This window comes from Monodon monoceros, unplaced genomic scaffold (genome assembly GCF_005190385.1).
Source record: "Monodon monoceros isolate NGI ecotype Baffin Bay Population unplaced genomic scaffold, NGI_Narwhal_1 Super_Scaffold_21, whole genome shotgun sequence".
In the NCBI taxonomy this organism is placed as follows: domain Eukaryota; kingdom Metazoa; phylum Chordata; class Mammalia; order Artiodactyla; family Monodontidae; genus Monodon; species Monodon monoceros.
The window spans coordinates 89954945-89975401 of NW_021703778.1; the positions used below are offsets into that span (position 1 = coordinate 89954945).

At 47.4% G+C, this 20457-nt stretch overlaps 1 protein-coding gene across 1 annotated transcript in view; it reads left to right on the forward strand.

The window, feature by feature from the left end:
- Positions 1–20457, forward strand: part of EHD4 (EH domain containing 4) — an 89510-nt gene that overhangs the window by 67118 nt on the left and 1935 nt on the right. Inside the window, exons 4-5 of the mRNA XM_029237632.1 lie at positions 5896–6308; positions 13732–13896. Coding sequence (XP_029093465.1) covers positions 5896–6308; positions 13732–13896 — 578 coding nt within the window. The remainder of the gene's footprint in view (positions 1–5895; positions 6309–13731; positions 13897–20457) is intronic.

Sequence of the window (20457 nt, forward strand, 5' to 3'; positions counted from 1 at the left end):
TTTAAGACCAGCTGGTAGAACTCCCTCCGTCTCACAAGCAAGGAAAGAAAGGCCACTAGCTCTATTCGTAAAATATGAATGGTTTGTGCTTGGTAGGTATATTCTATTAGCTATTTTTTGAGCACTGATTCTCTCACTTGGCTCAAGCATCATTGCATTGTCACCTTTACCCTAATTAATTTTGTTTTCTCTATGACTGCAGACTATACCTCACCCCAGCCAGGCATCCTTCAACAAATATTTATTGTGCCCCCGCCATGCACTGGGGACTAGATACGAGGATTTTTTAAATAACCAGTAGATAACATCTTGGAGAGCTTTCTAGGTACCAAGATGATTCTAAATGCTTCACATACATTAACTCCACAGCCCCATGAAGTATATGGATACTATTATTAGCCCCATTTTACAGATGAGGAAATGAGGCACAGAGAGGTTAAGTAACATGCCCAAGGTCACAGAATTAGTAAGTGATGGAGATAGATTAGATCCCAGGCAGCCTGAGTCCAAAGCCCACAATGATAATCACTGTCTTGTGCCGCCATGAGGAAGATGTGGTCCCTGCGGTTAAAGAATTTATGATCTAATGAGAGAGCCCTGTATATCCATTGGATTATAATCCACTGTGTAAAGTTGTTTAGTAGGAGAATAAGCAAAGGACTCTGGGAGCTCAGAAGAGGGAGTAACTGAGTCCACCTTTGTGAGGGAGGGGGGCAGAATTAATAATGAAAGTTTATATTTATTGAAAATTTACTAAGTCTCAGCATTGTGCTGAGCATGTTAAAAGCATTTTCTTTTTTTTTTGCGGTACACAGGCCCCTCACTGTTGTGGCCTCTCCCGTTGCGGAGCACAGGCTCCGGACGCGCAGGCTCAGCGGCCATGACTCACGGGCCCAGCCGCTCCGCGGCATGTGGGATCTTCCCGGACCCGGGCACGAACCCCTGTCCCCTGCATCGGCAGGCGGACTCTCAACCACTGCGCCACCAGGGAAGCCCTAAAGGCATTTTCTTATGCAGTCATTCAACAACCTGGTTTTACAGATGAGAAAATTGGAGGTTACGGAAGTTAAGTAACATGTCACTCAAGTTTCCCCCAGGTGTTTTGAAGAATGACGAGGATTTGGGCTAGATTTCTAGGTCCTAAGCCAGAGGAGGAGGGCTTGCCAGGGCCTAGGCCCAGCGTGAGCAAAGATGGCAGAGCTTTCATGAATTTTAAAATCCGTCTTCAAATAAGCAGATTTAAATTCTGTGTTTCCTCAGTTCTGTGCTGTACCATCTAACCACGTATTGGTAACTTTTTAGAATAAAAGGAAACTATTTTAAATGTGTTTTGTGTTACCGACCAGCAATAACACAGACACATCTTTGCCATCCCATATGCCTTGGTCTTCATTCTAAGGCAGTGATCCTCAAACTTTACTGGGCATTACAATTGTCTGAAGAGCTTATAAAATGCCGGTCACCCTTCTCTACTTTGAAATAAAAGTGCCAGAGGACAAGAAAGCAAACTCTTAAGTTTACTGAAGAACTGCATGCATAAATATTTCTAATATTATATTTTGAAGTTACTACATAGTTCATTTCCCTTGTGCCTAAAATATAATCTTTTCTATTCAGAATGATGACCAGTCCTCAGTGGAAACCATAAATCATTGCAGGCTTCAGTTTCATTCACCATCCTATGCTTACTAAAGCGAGAATAATGTATAAATGTGTTGTAGAGGCTTTGTAAAGAGCTCTCATTTAGCCAAAAATAAAATTAAATCTGTATACTCTAAAAAGTAATAATAAAGTAAAATAAAATGCAAGTCACCAAGCCCAGCCCCAGGGATTCTGACTCCATGGTTCTAGGGAGAGGCTAGGAGTCTAAATTTTAACAAATCCCATACTTGATTCTGATGCAAGACCAGGCTTTGAGAATCAGTGGTCTCTAGGTCCTTTTGAATAATTTTCCTTCAGCAGGCAAACTAAATAACATATCATTAAACTAGATCCTTTCTTTAAAATCAGCTGGAACAGGCTTCCCTGGGGCCACAGTGGATAAGAATCTGCCTGCCAATGCAGGGGACACAGGTTCATTCCCTGGTCCGGGAAGATCCCACATGCCGCGGAGCAGCTAAGCACATGTGCCACAGCTACTGAGCCTGCGCTCTAGAGCCCGCGAGCCACAACTACTGAAGCCCGCGCACCTAGAGCCCGTGCTCCGCAACAACAGAAGCCACCGCAATGAGAAGCCCGCGCACTGCAACGAAGAGTAGCCCCCGCTCACCGCAACTAGAGAAAGCCCGCGCACAGCAACGAAGACCCAACACAGCCAAAACTAAATAAATAAATAAATAATTTTTTAAAAAAATCAGCTGGAAGTTTTTGGTAGATATTTGGTGCCTTTCTCATATCATGAAGGTATAAGAATTGAGAAGACCTATTCAGCCTTAAAATGGAAGGAAATTCTGATACATGCTATAACATGGATGAACCTTGAGGACATTATGTTAAGTGAAATCAATCAGTCACAAAAAGACAAGTACTGTATGATTCCACTTATATGATGTATTTAGGGCAGTCAAATTCATAAAGGCATAAAATAGAATAGTGGTTGCCAGGGGCTGGGGGAGGAGGGGATGGACACATTGTTTGGCGGGTACAGTTTCAGTTTGGGAAGACGAAAAGCGTTCTGGAGATGGATGATGGTGATAGTTCCACAACAATATGAATGCACTTAATGCCACTAAACTGTACACTTAAAAATGATAAAATAATAACAATAACAACAACTGTATGTGGGGAAAAAATTGAGCAGACCAACCTCTCCTGGCTTTGATAATTCTTTGCTTTCTTCTGAGACACTTGGTGATTTTTTTCACCTTTGATTGTGTTGCCTAATGTGTAACAAGCAATCCTTTTACACCTGCTTGATGACAAACAAAACAGTTCTACTTCCCTATACTACTTAATCTTATTAAGCTTTCAACATTACTTTAAAACAGAAGAATACGGACATGCAGCCATTCCTCCCGAGATGAGTACTGGCTTCACTTATATTAAACTTACATCTGGCCGTTCCGTTTCCAGTAACTTTTTATTTCACTGAAGCCTTAGAATGAAGTCTTTTTAAAAATAACTATTAGGAACCCAAATTTAAGTTAAAGTTTAAACACATGAGGTACTGTTGAGGCCAACTGCTGAACCCAGGTGGCCCTTGGAGGAGGAGAGACGTGTCTGCATGGCTAGATTTGCACGGTGCACGCACATGGGGGAGGTGACAGCTATTGGAGTGGCAAGTTTCTTTTGGCACTGATTGTAAGAGCATCTAGAGTTTGGAAATATTCAAATGTGGGGATAGATTATTTACCAGTCATGGTCCTTGGTAGCAAACCAAAGAAGCTGATTCTGATTAACTTAAGCAGAAAAGGAATTTTTCAGAAAATCAGGCTGTTCGCAGAATTGATGGGAAAGTTGGAGAGCTGGGCTCAAAAACTAGGTTAGGAAGCTACCATCACTGTCTAAACTCAGCCACCTCTGCCAGAAATAAATTCTCATGTTCCCTGTGTCTTTGCATCATTCCCTCAAGATTCAACGCCACCCTCTGGTAGGAGATGATTGTCTGATTCTAGATCACCTACCTGTACCCCAACCTGCTAACGAGTGGGGCAAAAGTCTGTCTGCCACGCCTTCAGCGTCTGTGGCCCCCGAGGGACCCTCCCGCAACCCCCACCGGACAGGAAGGGCGTTCAGCGAAATACAACTCGTGTCCTCTCCAGTGTGCACTCTGGACACAGCCTTTTCTTTCATCTGTTTGTGAACCTTCAGTTACCAAGTGAGAGAGGATTTGGGTCAGAGAGATAAGTCGATCATCCCTATTGGAAAAGTAAATCGACAAGCAGGGCCCTCAGTGGGTGGTTCCGAAATGCCCTCCCGGTGCCCAGGGAACAGCACCATCTTTCATCTGCTGAGGATCTGCTACCTGGGATCCGGGCTCTCTGGCACACAAGTCAGCTTCGAATGACAGAACCTGTGTTACCTTAGGAGGAGGTTTGTTCTAGCCTCAGAGGGACAGAACTCGAGTGGAATCTTGACTCTGTATATCCACATACTACTCTGTGACCCGTTCAATAGGTCTTTGATTTTCCTCTGATCTAAACTGGCTACTGACAGCAATGAAAATAAACTCTGGCCCACGTTCCGGGAACTACCTTTGTCCTCCTTGTCCCCAGTGGAGTCAGGGAGTGATGCAGAGAGAAAGAGAAGTGAAAAGCCTGAGCTGGCAGCATACGCACATGTGTGATGACATAAAGCCCCGCGTTTGGGGGCTCTGGAGAAGAGGTTGAGGCTAGGGCTTAGGGAGGGATGCACAGAGGGCTTCAGCACTTCTGAATGTTTTCTTTATTTAAATGTGTCTGAATCCAGTTTGCTTGTCCACCTACTCCCCTTACACCTGTTCTTCAATTCATGGAAACTTTAGTCCACGGACCCCCTTTATTTCTGCCTAATAGCTCATTCTCCTTTAGACACTTTGTCATCTACCTTAGATGCCTCACTCCCTCCATCCCCAGAGTCAACCAGAATCCCAAAACTGGTGTAACTTATTTTTTTCTGTGCTGTAGTATATATCCATAGGCTGTTGAGTGGTGCTTTGTTTTTTACATTGTAAGTGAATGTTCTCAAACTGTACATGTCCTTTTGAAGCTGATTTTTTACTCACCAATTTGTGAGAGATTTACCTGTGCTGACAAGTGAAGATCTAGTTCATTCGCACTGCTATGTGGTATTTTGTTGTATACATATACTAGACTTCCATTTTCTTAAGTATGTGAAGCAAACAAGACCAAGTGTCAACATTTCTTAAAGGTACAAGGTGGGTATATCAGCCTTCATCACATTATTCTCTAGACTGTTATATGTGTATATGTGTTTGGAAGTTTTCAGAATCTAAAAAAGAGCCAAGAGCACTAAAGTAGGGTCAGGAAGAATCCCATCTGGGTTCTGATTGGGCTGCACTGAGGCTCCGATTCCAGAGCTAATCAGACAGAATAAAAATAAACCTGTGGAACTGGCCCCTCTTGTTTGCTTCTCGTGGGACTTGCCTCCCTGGAGAAATGCCTGAAAATCTTGACCACAAGCGCAGAGGAGTGTTGATTTAGCTGCATGATTTGGAGTGTATTGGTACGTGGCCAAAGTGAACCAAACAGAATTGTCATGGGCCTGCTCGTTTTTAGAAAGAAATTGGCAAGAGACCATTTCTCGGAATGGCTGTGAGACACAATTTTTAAAATATTTACAACATACTTAGGATAAAAATAGTCCAAATGATAAATATAGGTCACAGTTTTGGCCAGGCCAACCTTTGATCTCCTTAACACTCTTAAAAACTTAGAAGGCGATTTCTCTTTTGTGGTACTTCCTGGACACGCCATGGGACTCCAAGTGGCCTCTAGGTTTTCTTCCTTCTCCAGTTCTGGAACTTTCAGAAAGGTGAGACTTTGACAGAAATTAAGAGCTTTTGACCCATGGCCTGCATTTTTTTACAGAGCCATTGATCAGTTTTGCCATTGAGCCAAAAGACTGTACTAGGTGAAACAAGAGACTCCTGGGGGACTAAATGGAATTACACGTATGGAAGTAAGCATTGCCCAATCAGAGTGACCACGAGCCCCTCTATATCCCCTATTTCGTCCCATGGAAGGGCTCCCAGGGTCCCCAGCATTAACTCGATGCATCCAGCCCAGAGGGCCCCATTTGAAATGATTTTCAGGTCATGAGGCCTCCCCTGCCTCCAGCTTGGAGACGGGGCGCTCTCCTCGGCAGCTGCCGGAGACCCAGGTGGTTCCAAGCCCTCCCGGCAGGCGTGTCCCCCGCAGCAACCGCCTGCACTGATGTGCCCTTCCCTCCCCACAGGGTATGACTTCTGCCAGGTCCTGCAGTGGTTTGCTGAGCGGGTGGACAGGATCATCCTGCTCTTCGATGCGCACAAACTGGACATCTCAGACGAGTTCTCGGAGGCCATCAAGGCCTTCCGGGGCCAGGACGACAAGATCCGCGTGGTGCTGAACAAGGCTGACCAGGTGGACACGCAGCAGTTGATGCGCGTCTACGGGGCCCTCATGTGGTCCCTGGGCAAGGTCATCAACACTCCCGAGGTGCTGCGCGTCTACATCGGCTCCTTCTGGGCGCAGCCCCTGCAGAACACTGACAACCGCCGCCTCTTCGAGGCTGAGGCCCAGGACCTGTTCAGAGACATCCAGAGCCTTCCTCAGAAGGCGGCGGTGCGCAAGCTCAATGACCTCATCAAGCGAGCAAGGCTGGCCAAGGTAAGCCGGAGACCCCCTGCGGCAGCCTCCGCAAGGGACCCTCCCCACACTCTCCTCACTTTGCCTCACTCAGTCAGCAGCTGCTCAGCATCCCTGGGCCAGGGCTGGGCAGCCTGGTCTGGGGGAGGAGGGGGTGCAGAACCCCCCGTTACGGAATGGGGAGCTGGGTGTGACTGGGGTGTGGACACTGTGCTCTGAGGAGGGGGCCTCGCCGGGGCGGGATGGGGAGCGGGGAGGGCTCCACGGAGGATGACTTCCAGGCGGGTGACCAGCCGTCCAACCCCTCCTCGTGGCTCGTCATCGCCGCCCTTATGCCAGCATGCTCACAGGGCAGCATCCCTCCTATGTCAAAAGAGACGCCTCCCTGGCGGCCCAGCCCCACCCATAGTCCCTGGTTCTGCTCTTTTCCTCTCTGCTCAGCTGCCCACCCAGTGCATGCTCATGCCCTCCTCCCATGCGGCCCAGCTAATCTGCAGTCACCTGTGCTCTGGGAGTCACTGCTATTTGAACTTTTCTTCTCAGTACCATCTGCTTCCTTCCCAAACTACAGCCACTTTTGTTCCAGTTCTGCAAGGCTTGTAAATCCACTGATTTATAGCTCTCCTGACATGATTTCCCTCCCCTGCTCGTCCCGGGTGGCAGGAAGTCCGTTTTTGCCCATTTAGTGACCGCCCACCCCCCAGCGTGTGGTCTTTCTCTCCTCCAGCTGATTCAGCTGAACTTTACCTTCAGTGTACGTAGCACCCAACGTGATTTTATAACCAAGGCTGGTAAGTGACGTCATAGCCTTTGCAGATTTCAAGATCTTTTAAACTATTTTTAAATGCCCATGGCCGTTTTTAATTTACCAGTGCTGAGGGCCTAGTGACTAAAGATGCAGCTGTCATTAGTCATATAAATAAATAAAGAGCAGAGAGCTCACTGCGGGTGCCAAGCACATGGGACTTCGCTGCCATCCTTGAGTGTTGGGCCCTGTGAAGGGGCCAGCATGGCCTGGGTTTAAAGAGGCACAGAATGCTGCTGTGTACTGACGCCGGGAATAATGAAAGCCCTTGTGTAGAGACGGGGGGCAGGGGCAGGGGGCGGTCAACTTGCTGAGCTTACTTCTAGGAAAAAAGCTTGTCTTTTTTTCCCTAAGAATAGTATCTGGCTTGTTCCTTTTCATAAAGGAAAATGTTTGAAGTACGAATGTTTCCAGCCTGAGCTTCTCAGTGTCAGTGTGTTCCTGGGGCAGCACCACACTGCAAAGGGGGGCAGGAAACAGTCTTGGGCAGAGAAGAAGCCGAACTCAGCACAGTGGCCTTGGCCACTAACCAATGCCATCCACTTTATACACCATCTGCAGTTTTATGTTCCATTTGTGAACTTGTTGCTGAAATGGACAAGGAGTCACCTGAGTTTTTCTCTTTGCAGTGTTTCTATTTCATAAAAATGCTCTTTGGTTTTGATATATTCACCTTCATCTCGCTTGATCCAGTTTTTCTTTGGTAAAGCCAACCCTTCCTGAGGGTCTGATCCTGTCAGTAAGTGCACAAAGTTGGGCATTCTCTTCATTTCTCACAAAAGGGAACTGAAGCTCCAAAAGGTGGCATAACTTGCCCAAGGCTCCCCAGCCTGAAGTTACAAAATATAGATTCAAACTCCAGTGGGCCTGACTCCCTGGTCCGGAAGGCATTCACCTGAAATCCAGAGTAGACAACATCTGGTTGCTCCTTATTATTATGCCCTTGCATTCTGCATTAATCTGTCATTCTGTTTATTCTATAAAATTATCCATCCACGTAAACCCTACAAAGTTTAGAGGTTTGTCGAGCTGTCATTTTGCAAGCATGCAAAGGATAAGTTTTCAGATGTCACCTGAGAGGTGACAGATCTGAGTTGGGGTATGGAGTGTGTCTATTTATAGACCACCATAATTAGGTAGAATTTGTGGCTCATCCAGAAATAAAGCCAGAAATGCGTTGTTAATGTCCTGCCGGGTTCTGCAGTAGTCAAACTTGAGGTATCATAAAGATGACATACATTCATTCATTCATTCATTCATTCATTCATTCATTCATTCATTTATGGCTGCGTTGGGTCTTCGTTGTTGTGTGTGGGCTTTCTCTAGTTGCTGCAAGTGGGGGCTACTCATGGTTGCGGTGCACAGGCTTTTTATTGCAGTGGCTTCTCTTGCTGCAGAGCACAGGCTCTAGGCACGCAGGCTTCAGTAGTTGTGGCACGAGGGCTCTAGAGCTCAGGCTCAGTAGTTGTGGCGCACAGGCTTAATTGCTCCACGGCATGTGGGATCTTTCCAGACCAGGGCTTGAACCCGTGTCCCCTGCATTGGCAGGCGGATTCTTAACCACTGCACCACCAAGGAAGCCCAAGATGACATTTTAATAATATGAAAAATGGCACTCTTACTAAAGATCTCTTGAAACTTAATGATTTTCCTGCTTTTTCTATTTATATTTTTTTTCCCAACTCTCTATTTCAAGGAACAGGAAACCTTTAGAGTGGGTTTTTTGGTTAGCCCCAAAGATTGTATCTTATGATATCAGTAGACATCCTTCTTTGAAGGATGTCACAATCTAAGATGCTAAGTCAAGTTTCATTTCATGATTTTGTAGAGTAACCTATTTAGGGAAAGCCCAAAATAAGTTTAGAAAATAAGAATTTAGTTTTATTCAGCTATAATTAAAACAGCCAAGTTAAAGAAATAAGGTTCAAACTCCAAATCATAGTAGTTTATGGGATAAATGCACAAAGGTAAATAGCAAGGCAAGTTTACTGTAGGACCCCACCCTTTATAAGCACGCTGCCCGAGGATAGGAAAGGTTCCCACCCACTTGGAAACCTTCATTCAGTAAAAAATGAGTCAACATTTGAGGAAGGAACAACTAAAACTGAGAAAGAAAAGGAGAGGTCATTGATTTGGGGGGTTTACTATAGTTCTGTGCAATTTAGTTTCGTCTTCAAAGCGTGTTCTCCTCTTAGTCATGTGTAGCGTGCAGGGGCAGCTTTCTGGTCTGTCTGCACCGCCTATTCCTTCTGGGGAGAAGTTAGACATTTTGAAATTCACCACATGGACCCAGGCTAAGTTATGTAAAAATCATTCTACAGTGGCTGATGACTATCCCTTTGATGCTTAGTCCTCCAGGGGGCATTTAAAAATAGCTCAGTTGGCAGCCCCAAGCTACTGGGGGTGTGTCAGTACTTGTGTCCACCCAGGAGAGCCTGTCTCTTTGAAGACCACCATCAGATGACTGGGTAGGCCCCCTCACATGCCCTTTAAGGCTCTTCAGAATCATATGTGCTGTTGGTGCCAGCTCTGATTTCAACAGAATAACAAACCTCCAAGTGGGAGCCAGTCAGCTGTATCTTGAAGCCTCACACTCTTACCACCCCATGGGTTCATCTTCTGGGTCTTTAGTTTAGGAACTGAAATTTTTGTATCATAGTAAACCCAATTTTAAAACGTGCTGACCCCCAGGGACTTCCCTGGTTGCGCAGTGGTTAAGAATCTGCCTGCCAATGCAAGGGACACAGGTTCAATCCCTGGTCCAGGAAGATGCCACATGCCACGGAACAACTAAGCCCGTGCGCCACAACTGCTGAAGCCCATGCACCTAGAGCCCGTGCTCTGCAACAAGAGAAGCCCCCACTCACCACAACTAGAGAAAGCCTGCACACAGCAACGAAGACCCAACACAACCATAAATAAATAAATAAAAGTAAATTTATATATATATAAAATGTGCTGATCCCCAGAGGTTAAATGTTCTCTGCACGTTTCCAGCTGGGCCTGCAAAGATGCAGATCTCCATCAGGTCATATTAAACCTGGGCAACTCTAAGGTTGCCCAGTGCAGAACAATGTATCCCAGCCTGACTTCCCCCACACGTCTCCCCAGTATCCAAATTCCATGGGCATTTCCATTCCTATTGTCCATGAGCACCTCAAGCTTCCAGCACTTGCTGCTGGGGGTTGCCCTCCAAGCCCACAGTGGAAATTCCCAGTATTACTCTGTGTACATGCTTCTCAGCCTTGGAGATACAAACACTTGTCATGGACACAGTTAATGAGATTGTGTCAGAGTGTAAATGTGAACTACAAATCCCTGTTCGTTTAAAGGGGAGTACATCTTTTTCTGCTCATTGAGTTATTAGCCCAGAAAAAAATTGACATTTTGAGCCATTTGACTTACCCTTGGTCATCACCATTTGATGAGTTGGGGCTTTTCTAGTTTTATATAAGGGAAAGAGTGAATTGAACAAGACAACAATGTTCAAACGTTCCCCAGGGTTCAGTGTCATTCACTTGTGAATGAAGAACTTGGAACTCAAATTCATCATGTTCTATTTAAATATATAGAGTTTATTCATTATTCAGTAAGGACTAAATAGCCACAAGCCTCCTCTGGCGTTACTACCCCTCCAGCTATAGGTCTTTGGCCATTAGTCAATAACAACATTTCTAGTCCCCTTTCTAGAGGACAAAGTACATTCAAATCTGTGCTCTCTCTCGATTCTCATAACCACAGCCCTGTGAGGTAAGGGCTGTAATCCCCAGGTTGTGGGTGAGCAAGCCGAGGCTGGGGAGGAGACAGCTTGCCCAGGGTTGCTCAGCGAGCGCGTGGGCAGCGGTGGCAGTGCCTGACCCGGCCTTCAAACACGCAGTCCCATCCTGCCCACCTCCTCTTTCTCCCCATCTTCTCCTTCCTATTCCTCTTCCTCTCAGTTAATTTTCTCTTATTATAAAGAACAAAAGATCAGACTGTTTCTACCTCCTTCCCTGGACCATCGCCGGATCTGGCCCCGGGTCCTGCGTTTGTTTGGAGACACATCTTTGACACATAAAGGCAGACACGAGCTTTTCAAGTTGACTGGGGATTTCAGCCACCCAGGCTGTCCCTTGTTTACCAAGAGTCCTTAGAAAATCACAAGACACCGTCCCGCTAGAAGATTGCAGTCTTTCCCACATTGTGCCTGGTGTTCGCAGTGTGTGTGCCATAACGTATCCATTTTTTATGTATGGGGAGGGAAGAGTACGTGACCTTTCCAAAGCTTCCCTGTGAGTTAGGAACAATCAGAAGCCAAACCTCAAAGTTGTTCCATAGGACATAGTTCACTTTGAATTCCAGACTTCAGCAGCTTCAGTACGATTTTTAATTCATACCCACAAAAAGCAGTTAATTCTATAAGATAGGGAATGAGGCAGTAAGATAGTTAAATGCTACTGCCAGCTTGGCATCTCCTAACTAGTTGCGTGACCTTGAGTAAGTCATATGAACTTCCTGGAACCAGGAATTCAATCAGATATAGGGAGCCCCTTCCAGATTTAATACTCTGTGATTCTAAGGATTATAATTTACCTTGTAACTTGATAAGCTTCTTAAAGGTAGGGCCCATGCATAGAATCTGACCCTGGGTTATTGTCTTAGGATGCCCAGGGAAGGGCAGGAGGGGGAAGCCATGCAGAGGCAGTACAACAGGGGACTTCCACGAAACAGGCCAGTAGTTGAGGCTGAGAGCAGCCTGCAGCATGAGCAGGTCACCTGAGGGTCATGACTCAGGTAGAGCCAGGCAGGTGGGAGGAGGAGGGAGTTGAGACCTGGCACAGGAACTGCCCCAGTTACGTCAGGGCCCTGGAGGCCTGGCGTCAAAGGTTGGCCCATTATCCAGCAGCCTCAGTCATCAGCGGTGAGCACCATGAGGGCAGGGATGAGGGAGCAGGTGCCAGGCGATGAGTGGAGGGCTGTGGCGGGGGCACATCACCTGCAGCCCAGCCCAGGGAAAGCAGGCCCCTGGGGACCAGGCGGTGTTCAAGAGCAGGGTGCCATTCCCAGGGGAGCTAGGAGCTGGGTGGGGAGTCAGCCTTACCTGCACAGGGGCCTGGCAGTTCCCAGGTACCACACTGATAGGTGGGGAGGGGGCTTGGGGAGCTCTGCAGGGACCTGGCAGCTGCCCCAGGCCTGGGCTCTGGGAAGGGGTCTTGGAAAGACGCCCTCGTGGATGGGAAGCTGAGCAGGTAGTGGAACTTCCTGCTTCAGCTGGGATGGGCTCCAGAGCAGGGCAGGCCAGAGCACGGAAGAGAGAGGGGTCCACAGGCCCAGTCCAGAGGATCCAGGAGAGCCGAGGCCAAGGAAATGATGCAAGGACAGCTGGTGACAGCTGGTTCTCCCCGATGGAATATGGCGGCCCCGCCAAGGCCTTTGGACCTACACAGGGCCGTCCCCAGCCTCATCCAAACCAAGCCAGGCATTCACTAACCAAGGCAAGGAAATTACCAGTCTTACTAGTTTTACCACTTATTCATCATATCCTCAGGAATGCAGTTAAAAGCCCATCGTTCTAAATAAAAGGATTCCCAAACCTTGGATTTCTCTGGTTATCTTAAAGAATCATGTAAATATTTTAAGCTGTTTTAATTTGAAAAGTAAATAAGTTTACTATTCACTTTGTTATAAAGCAGAAACTAACACTTCGGCTGTGCCCAGTGTATGTCCATACACAGAGGCCCTCAGTTGAGCCATGGGATGTTTCTGCTTACCCCCTTTATTCAATTTCCATTCTTCCACAAGATTATAGTAGACCTCTGCTTTCTTTAATAGGATTTTCCATAGCTACACAGTCATTTTCTTTTTGTAATCACTGCCCTGTTTTTCATCTTTTCTTATTTTAGTTATTTTCTTGACTTCTAAATTACTCTGTAGAACTCTAGGTATACAAAGAGAACTTTTTTTTTAAACATCTTTATTGGAGTATAATTGCTTTACAATGTTTTGTTAGTTTCTGCTGTATAAAGAGAACTTTTGTAATGAGCGTTTCTTAACATCCTAAAGTTGGAAATCAGTAGAAGGGTGGAAATGTTAGGGAAGGAAGTGACGAAAGCCAACTAGAGCCCTCCCAGCAGGATTCACCACCCTTCGGGTAACAGCGCCAGGCCTGCTACCCCTGGGTGACCAAGGTTTCTGGGGCTCCCCCCTCATGTACCAGGGGTCCCTCTCTCAGACGGAGCTTCTGCTGTCTGGCCTGGCCCTAGGCAGCTGGTCTTGTGCAGAAATGACTTCAGTGATCTTGGGGCCTAAACTGTTTATGGGGAGGTTATGGGTGTTCTCATCTCACTGTTCACCGGGCACAGATTTCCATGCAGATCAGCCATTTCCATCAGCCTCCAGCTTCATTTGCTGGTGCTTGCATGCACTGGCCCTGGTGAAACTTTCTCTTAGGTCTTCTGAGGTTAATCACCAGAACCAAGGTCTTTCCCACTCGGGTGCCCCCATACCTTCCCCCCTGGTCCTTGCCCTCCTCCTGTCCTGAGCACCATGACTTTGCGGGGATGCCTGTTATGTGCTGTGATGCATGTAAGATGCCCTCTTGTTTGTCCTTCTCTGGTGCACTTCTAAATGGCCCGTCCTCACTGACATATACCCCTTCAGGTACATGCCTACATCATCAGCCACCTGAAGAAGGAGATGCCAAGTGTATTTGGAAAAGAAAACAAGAAGAGAGAGCTTATCAGCAGGTTGCCAGAAATCTACAGTCAGCTGCAGCGAGAATACCAGATTTCTGCAGGGGACTTCCCCGAGGTCAAGGCAATGCAGGTACAGAGGCCCATCACAATGTCACCAGTGGGGATGGAGGGGCACTGCCAGCTTGTCCAGCTGGTTGCTGGGTACACATTTGGGTTTCATGGTTTAGAATGGAGGAGAACACGGTAAATTCGTCTTCCTAGTAATACATGATAATAGGCTCCTGTGAATAAAGCAGAAATTGCTTGCTTCCTGAAACATTTAAACAAAAAGGGAGACATTTCGAGAAGTAAATTAAGCTCACCTGAAAAAAATCCTATGAACAGCTCCCTTAGGCTGTGTTCAGGGTTGTTTTGGCACAGAAGTGACACCTGTTTTTTAGAATCCCAGAACTTTAAGGGAATTAGAGCTGAGAGTGACCTTGGAGGTCACTTCCAGGGGCCTCCTGAAGCCGGCCCTCCCCCGCGCTGCCCTGCACTGTGGGATTACGCGCTTGGGCAGCATCGCTGCTGCGGGCTCAGTCAGAGGCCGTGGCGGGCTGTGGCCACGGCGGGAGTTCACCAGACACAGCAGGCTGGGCTCACTGAAGAGTTTGCTTAAAGGTCAGCTTCGGGCAGACTTTGGCCTAATTTCAGAATCTCCCTGACATGTGTCTGGGCAGCCCCAGGTGACCCCGAGTGGGTGCTGCCACCCTGGCCTGACCCGTGTGTTCACCTCCCCACCATGGTGTTAGGTGACCTTGATTTTGACACTGACCATGCCCTCCCGAGCGAGGCTGCCTCACCTGGCTCCTCAGAGAGCCTGACTGACCATCTCCTTGTCCGGTGCAAGGACCCATCTGCCCTGGAGGCCACAGCCCTCTCTGGAAAGCAGGCAACACAATCCAGATGCCTGCAGCCACCAGCCAAAAGTAACTCAAACAAGTGAGGCAGGCGGGCCACGCCAAAGGAAACTGCGGTGCCCCTCCGACCACCTCTTGTTTTCTCACATTTGGTAGAGATGTGGGTCCTGAGAAACACGTCCCTACTGGGAGGAAAACAATTCTGCAAGTGCAGTGAGTGAGGACTTGCAGGGCACACGGTGGGAGCAGATTGGGGAGCGTGTGCCCTTCCCCGCTCAGTGGGGAGCCCCCATCCTGCCCAGTGGTTGCTGCCCCGTGGGAGTGCAGGCCTGGATATTTCACGAGAAGCTGGAGATCTGGATTTGTATGTAAAGTACCCTGGTTTTCAAATTTTGGCTCAGAATTTCAAGGAATCTACATGGGCCAAAGAGAGCGTACAGCATACTGGCTGCACCCTGGAGACTCTGGGCCTGTGAGCTGCCAGCCTGCCTGGGGTAGGGATGGGGATCGGTTTGCGGGGGAGGGTCAGGGAGGAGGAAGCACAGGTGCAGAGGCGAGATCAGGCTGCAGGAGGGGAAGCATCGATCCTAAGGGGTTTGTTAATGTAAACTCTCTGTATATAACGTACACACTGAAATAGGAATGGGTTACACTTAACTGCTGTGATGCCTGGGATCAGGGTGAATGCATCTGGTATATACAATCTAGTCAAATTTGATTTAGTCGGCTTAAAAAAATACATAGGGGCTTCCCTGGTGGCGCAGTGGTTGAGAGTCTGCCTGCCGATGCAGGGGACGTGGGTTCGTGCCCCGGTCCGGGAAGATCCCACATGCCACGGAGTGGCTGGGCCCGTGAGCCATGGCCACTAAGTCTGCGCGTCCGGAGCCTGTGCTCCGCAACGGGAGAGACCACAACAGTGAGAGGCCCGCGTATGGCAAAAAAAAAAAAAAACAAAAAAAACATAGAAACACTTTTTTTTTAGAAGTAAAGTTGATATTCCTGTACTCAGAGGATAAATTGGATTTTTTTCTGGTCGTAAGATGGCTAATTTGAGGGCTCCTGGGGCCTCTTCCTGAGCAGGTTCTGCTTTCGCAAGCTTGGGTTATGCCCTGTGCCCCATGACCAAACTGAAGGACAACTGTTTCCTGGCATCCTTCGGATACTTTGGAAGGGAAATTGGTTTCCTGACTGAAGTGAAAGCTGTGAGTAAATACACAGTGCTCACGATGGCCTGATGGGACGTCTGTGGCTCATTGGCCTCCTGAGGCTCCCTTGATGCCCGACCCACAAGGTGCGGCTCCCGAGACCTGAAGTCTCCCTGACAGGCCTCCCCTGCCCGTCTCCAGGGAGCTCCTGAACGGAGGGAGCAAACTCTGTGACCAGAGCTACTCCTGACCATGCTAGCCTGGGCCTGGCCGGTCAGAGGGCATCCAGGCCTCTCAGAGCTGGTCACAGGGGCAGTCCCTCACCCCAGGTCTCGGGAGCAGCCTTGGCCCATGTAGCCGGGCAATACAGGGAGGGCCTGAACCTTCACTGAGAACCCTGTGGTTAGGCGCCGCACCAGGCACCTTGGCCCCTTTATTGGACTCCTGGGTGCCCTGGGACTGGGAGCAGGGGTCCTACCTGCCGGGTGCCTACCATCCACACAGTCCTACCATCATCTGTGTTCATTTGTGCGTTCACCTAAGAATAGTAATTAAGTCTACTATGGCCAGGCGCTGTTCTAGGCCCCTGGAATAAATCATTGAACAAACAGCAAAAATAAAAATCCTTGCCCCTACAGAGGTCCATTCTGGGTTACAGTTTTGCTGCCATGACTGTAACTGGCAGTGACGTTTTGGCAGCAAAGCCCCTTGTTGGGACTTGTGCTCCTTGTTACAACATAAGTGTCTCTGTGCTTTGGTATAATTCATTTACTCAGTGTCTTATTTAGTGTCTCCCATAGAAGGCTGTAATTCCATGAAACCAGTGACCCATGTCCTGTTCTCGGCCATATCCCCAGCCCCTGGGGTGTAGCAGGTACTCAGTGAATACGTGTTGAGTAGGTTAATTAATAAGTTGGTGTATGTTTATATCGTAGCAGGCTCTAGGGTAATGGGTTTCTCAGACCCTGACCTAGGCCTGACTCCCACAGGGCTTATAGACCAGTGGTTTTTGGAGCAAACCCCTGGAAGCTGGCTGAGGATTCTTCCTTGGGAAGCCAGCCAGGCCCTGATCATACCACCCCAGTCCTTTCAGGGAACCCGCAGGGAGCAAGGCAGGCCTGGAGCCCAGAGGGTGTGCTCACTACTTCAAGCTAGTTTGCTGTCACCCAGGGAGCTCTGGGGGTTCCTGGTGTGGGTCAAGGCCTCCACATCCCTGAGTCTGTTGAGCATCTGACATCTTCCCCAACACAGGCATTCAGCCTTACTGTGTCTGGGACAGCGGCAGGGGCAGAAGCTTGGAGATGACTTGATTATGATCTTTGCACATCCCAGGATCTCACGGAGAGCTCACCAGGGCCGGCTTTAAGTCTCTGTTCTCCAAGCTGGTCAAGGTGACTCTTGACCGTAGCAAAGAGCCAATTGTATTTTGCAGGCTTTTGCCCAGGGCCTGTGTCAGCCCTACACCCACTGGGGAGGGAATCTGCTTTGCTGCGCTGACGTGTCCGTGCTGCAGAATGAGGGAACGCTAGCAAGGCCACCTTGATTGCTGATGCAGTTGTCCTCCTTGGAGAACTGGGACACAGACCTACTAGGGAATGGACTTGAGGATATGGGGAGGGGGAAGGGTAAGGTGTGACAAAGTGAGAGAGTGGCATGGACATGTATACACTACCAAACATAAGGTAGATAGCTAGTGGGAAGCAGCCGCATAGCACAGGGAGATCAGCTCGCTGCTTTGTGACCGCCTGGAGGGGTGGGATAGGGAGGGTGGGAGGGAGGGAGACACAAGAGGGAAGAGATATGGGAACATATGTATATGTATAACTGATTCACTTTGCTATAAAGCAGAAACTAGCACACCATTGTAAAGCAATTATACTCCAATAAAGATGTTAAAAAATAATAAAATCTTAAAATAAAATAAAAAAACATTTCACCAGCAGAGGGCGGCAGAGCCATCCCCATCTGCTCAGACCCTCCAAGTGGATTCAAAAACAGCTTCTGGTACCGGCTGGGAGTGAGCAGGCAAGGGAGAGCCCAGAAGAGGCTAGGCTGGGATTGACCTTTGTCTCTTGGGGGGGAATTCCAGGATCCCGCGCTTGGCGGCTTTCATACATACAGTTGTTGATGGGTAGCTCTTTAAATTCTCCAGTGTGTGTTCATCCCAATAAAAAGCTTTGGAGCCACCCTGGTGGAGGACAGGGATGGTGTGGTTTAACTTGGACCCCAACCCCCTGGCCAGGGCTGGGCAGGCGGGTACCACAGGGATGAGAGTGTAGGGCTTACTTCATGCGTGCCCTCCGGGGTGGGAACGGCTGCTGCCGCTGCTTCCTGTCCACCCCTGCAAATATGTGGCCATTTCCCCTGGCTAGTTTTCCAGAGGTTTGCCGTCTGAATCCATGTCCCCTGCAGGCGGGTGGAAAGTTTGGGTGGGCACCGCCCTCATTTGTCCACTTGGCCGTACACAGAGGCTCTGTGTGTGCCCAGAGCTCAGGCTCATTCATGAGGAAATAGGGTAGGTGTTCATGCACCCAGGGGAATCCAGACTTGTTTACCCCAGCAGCACTGGGATTTTTGTGTAGGCTGCCTGCTCTCCTCCTCCTAGGCTTTCTCTTCTCAGTTCCCTTGGCTGACTGAGGTGCCGGCAGCAGGACCCCAAAGTGTTAGCAGCATTGTTTGGTGCTGATGTTGGGATCACGTGCAGGTGACTGTGGTCTGTCAGTGAGGATGGAGGACATGAAAACTGGAATGTACCTTAGAAACCAGGCCTGTGCTACCCCACCACTCCGAACTGAGCTCAGGCTGAGTGCGAGGTGGCAGCCCAGGCCAGCCTGCTTTGACAGTCACAGAGTTGGCTACTGAGAAGAGTGTTGGTGGCACCTTTCCAAGATATGTCAGTCTGTTTTGCTTTCCGCTCTGTCCTCTCCACCGTCTAAAGCTCAGGGCTCCACTTCAGAATAACAGCCTAGAATGTCTGCCCTGCCAGCACACCCTAGAGACCACAATTTTGATTCTCCATTGGAAACGACCTAAACTTCCAATTACATGGACAGGGTAAATGAGGAAAGGCCCAGCTATACAGTTCAATATCATGTAGCTATTGAAAATAAGTTTATTTATCTATTTTATATATATTAATGTGTATCTGTTAATCCCATTCTCCTAATTTATCCCTCTCCCTTCTTCTACTTTGGTAATCATAAGTTTGTTTTCTGTATCTTGAGTCTGTTTCTGTTTTGCAAATAAGTTCATTTGTATTATTTTTTAGGTTCCACGTATAAGTGATATCATATGGTATTTGTCTTTCTCTGTCTGACTTACTTCATTTAGTATAATAATCTCGAGGTCAATCCATGTTGCTGCAAATAGCAATATTTCATTCCTTTCTATGGCTGGGTAACAGGTTTTTACTGTATAGCACAGGGAACTATATCATATCTTGTAATAACCTAAAATGGAAAAGAAACTGAAAAAGTATATGTATATATACACCATTGTAAAGCAATTATACTCCAATAAAGACGTTTAAAAAAAAAGTATATGTATATATAAAACCAAATCACTTTATATAAAACTGAATCAATGTGCTGTATACCTGAAACTAACACAATATTGTAAATCAACCATACTTCAATTTAAAAATTAAATCAAATTTACAAAAATTTTTAAAGGTTGTATAAAAATTGATACCATGGAAAGCTGTGATATATTATTTCTTTAAAATGCAGGTTATTAAATAGTGTGGTCTTATTTCAGTTAAAGAGTGTGTGTGTGTTTGTAAAAATGGCTATAAACGTATGCCCAAAAATGTTAGCAAAAGTCATTGCTGGGTGATGGTATTATAAGTGATTTAAGATTCTTATTTTTGTTTACTAGTTTTTTCCCCAATTTTTTACAATGGAAGTGTAATATTTATGGTAGCACAAAGTTTTGTTTTTTCTTAACTCCCTGTCCCATTACTTCTGTCTAGAACAGTCAGGTCTGAGGGGAATGTGAAAGCTCTTTCTCTTGAGAGCCTCCCTGTCTCATCTCCAGAAAACTGCACACCTGGCTGGCCCCTCTCTGGCCCTCTAGGATTGTCCAAACAGAAATACTTCATGTAGAGTCCATATAAAAACTGCCATACCTGGAATTCTCTGCGTTTGTTGGCAAAACTGCTATTAAGACATTTTCACTAGATCTTTGAGGCCCCTTATACAATTGCCTAAGTGACTTCCACAGTTCAGGGCCAGAGAAGGTTTGTCTTTCTTGTGATGAACAGGTGGTTTCTCCCCGCCAACAGCGAGGTGTGACACCCCCACCCCCGCCGGCTCCCCAGCCAGGGCAGCTGAGGAGTGTAGCTTTTCTCAGCCTTCATTATCTGATGTGATGATTCCCCTCCTCTTCCTTTCAATTACTTGGCTTTTCCCTTTGTTCATGACTTTCTTCTATTTCATGTTATCATTGTTTCACTGTAAACTAAGTCAAGCCGTTTTTGAAATATAAGCTCCCTGAAGGCAGAGACTGTGGCTTTTCATATTTATATCCCAGAACAGGGCCTGGCACATAACAAATGGTCAGTAAATGTTGGATGGATGGATGGATGGATGGATGGATGGATGGAAGGAAGGAAGGAAGGAAGGAAGGAAGGAAGGAAGGAAGGAAGGA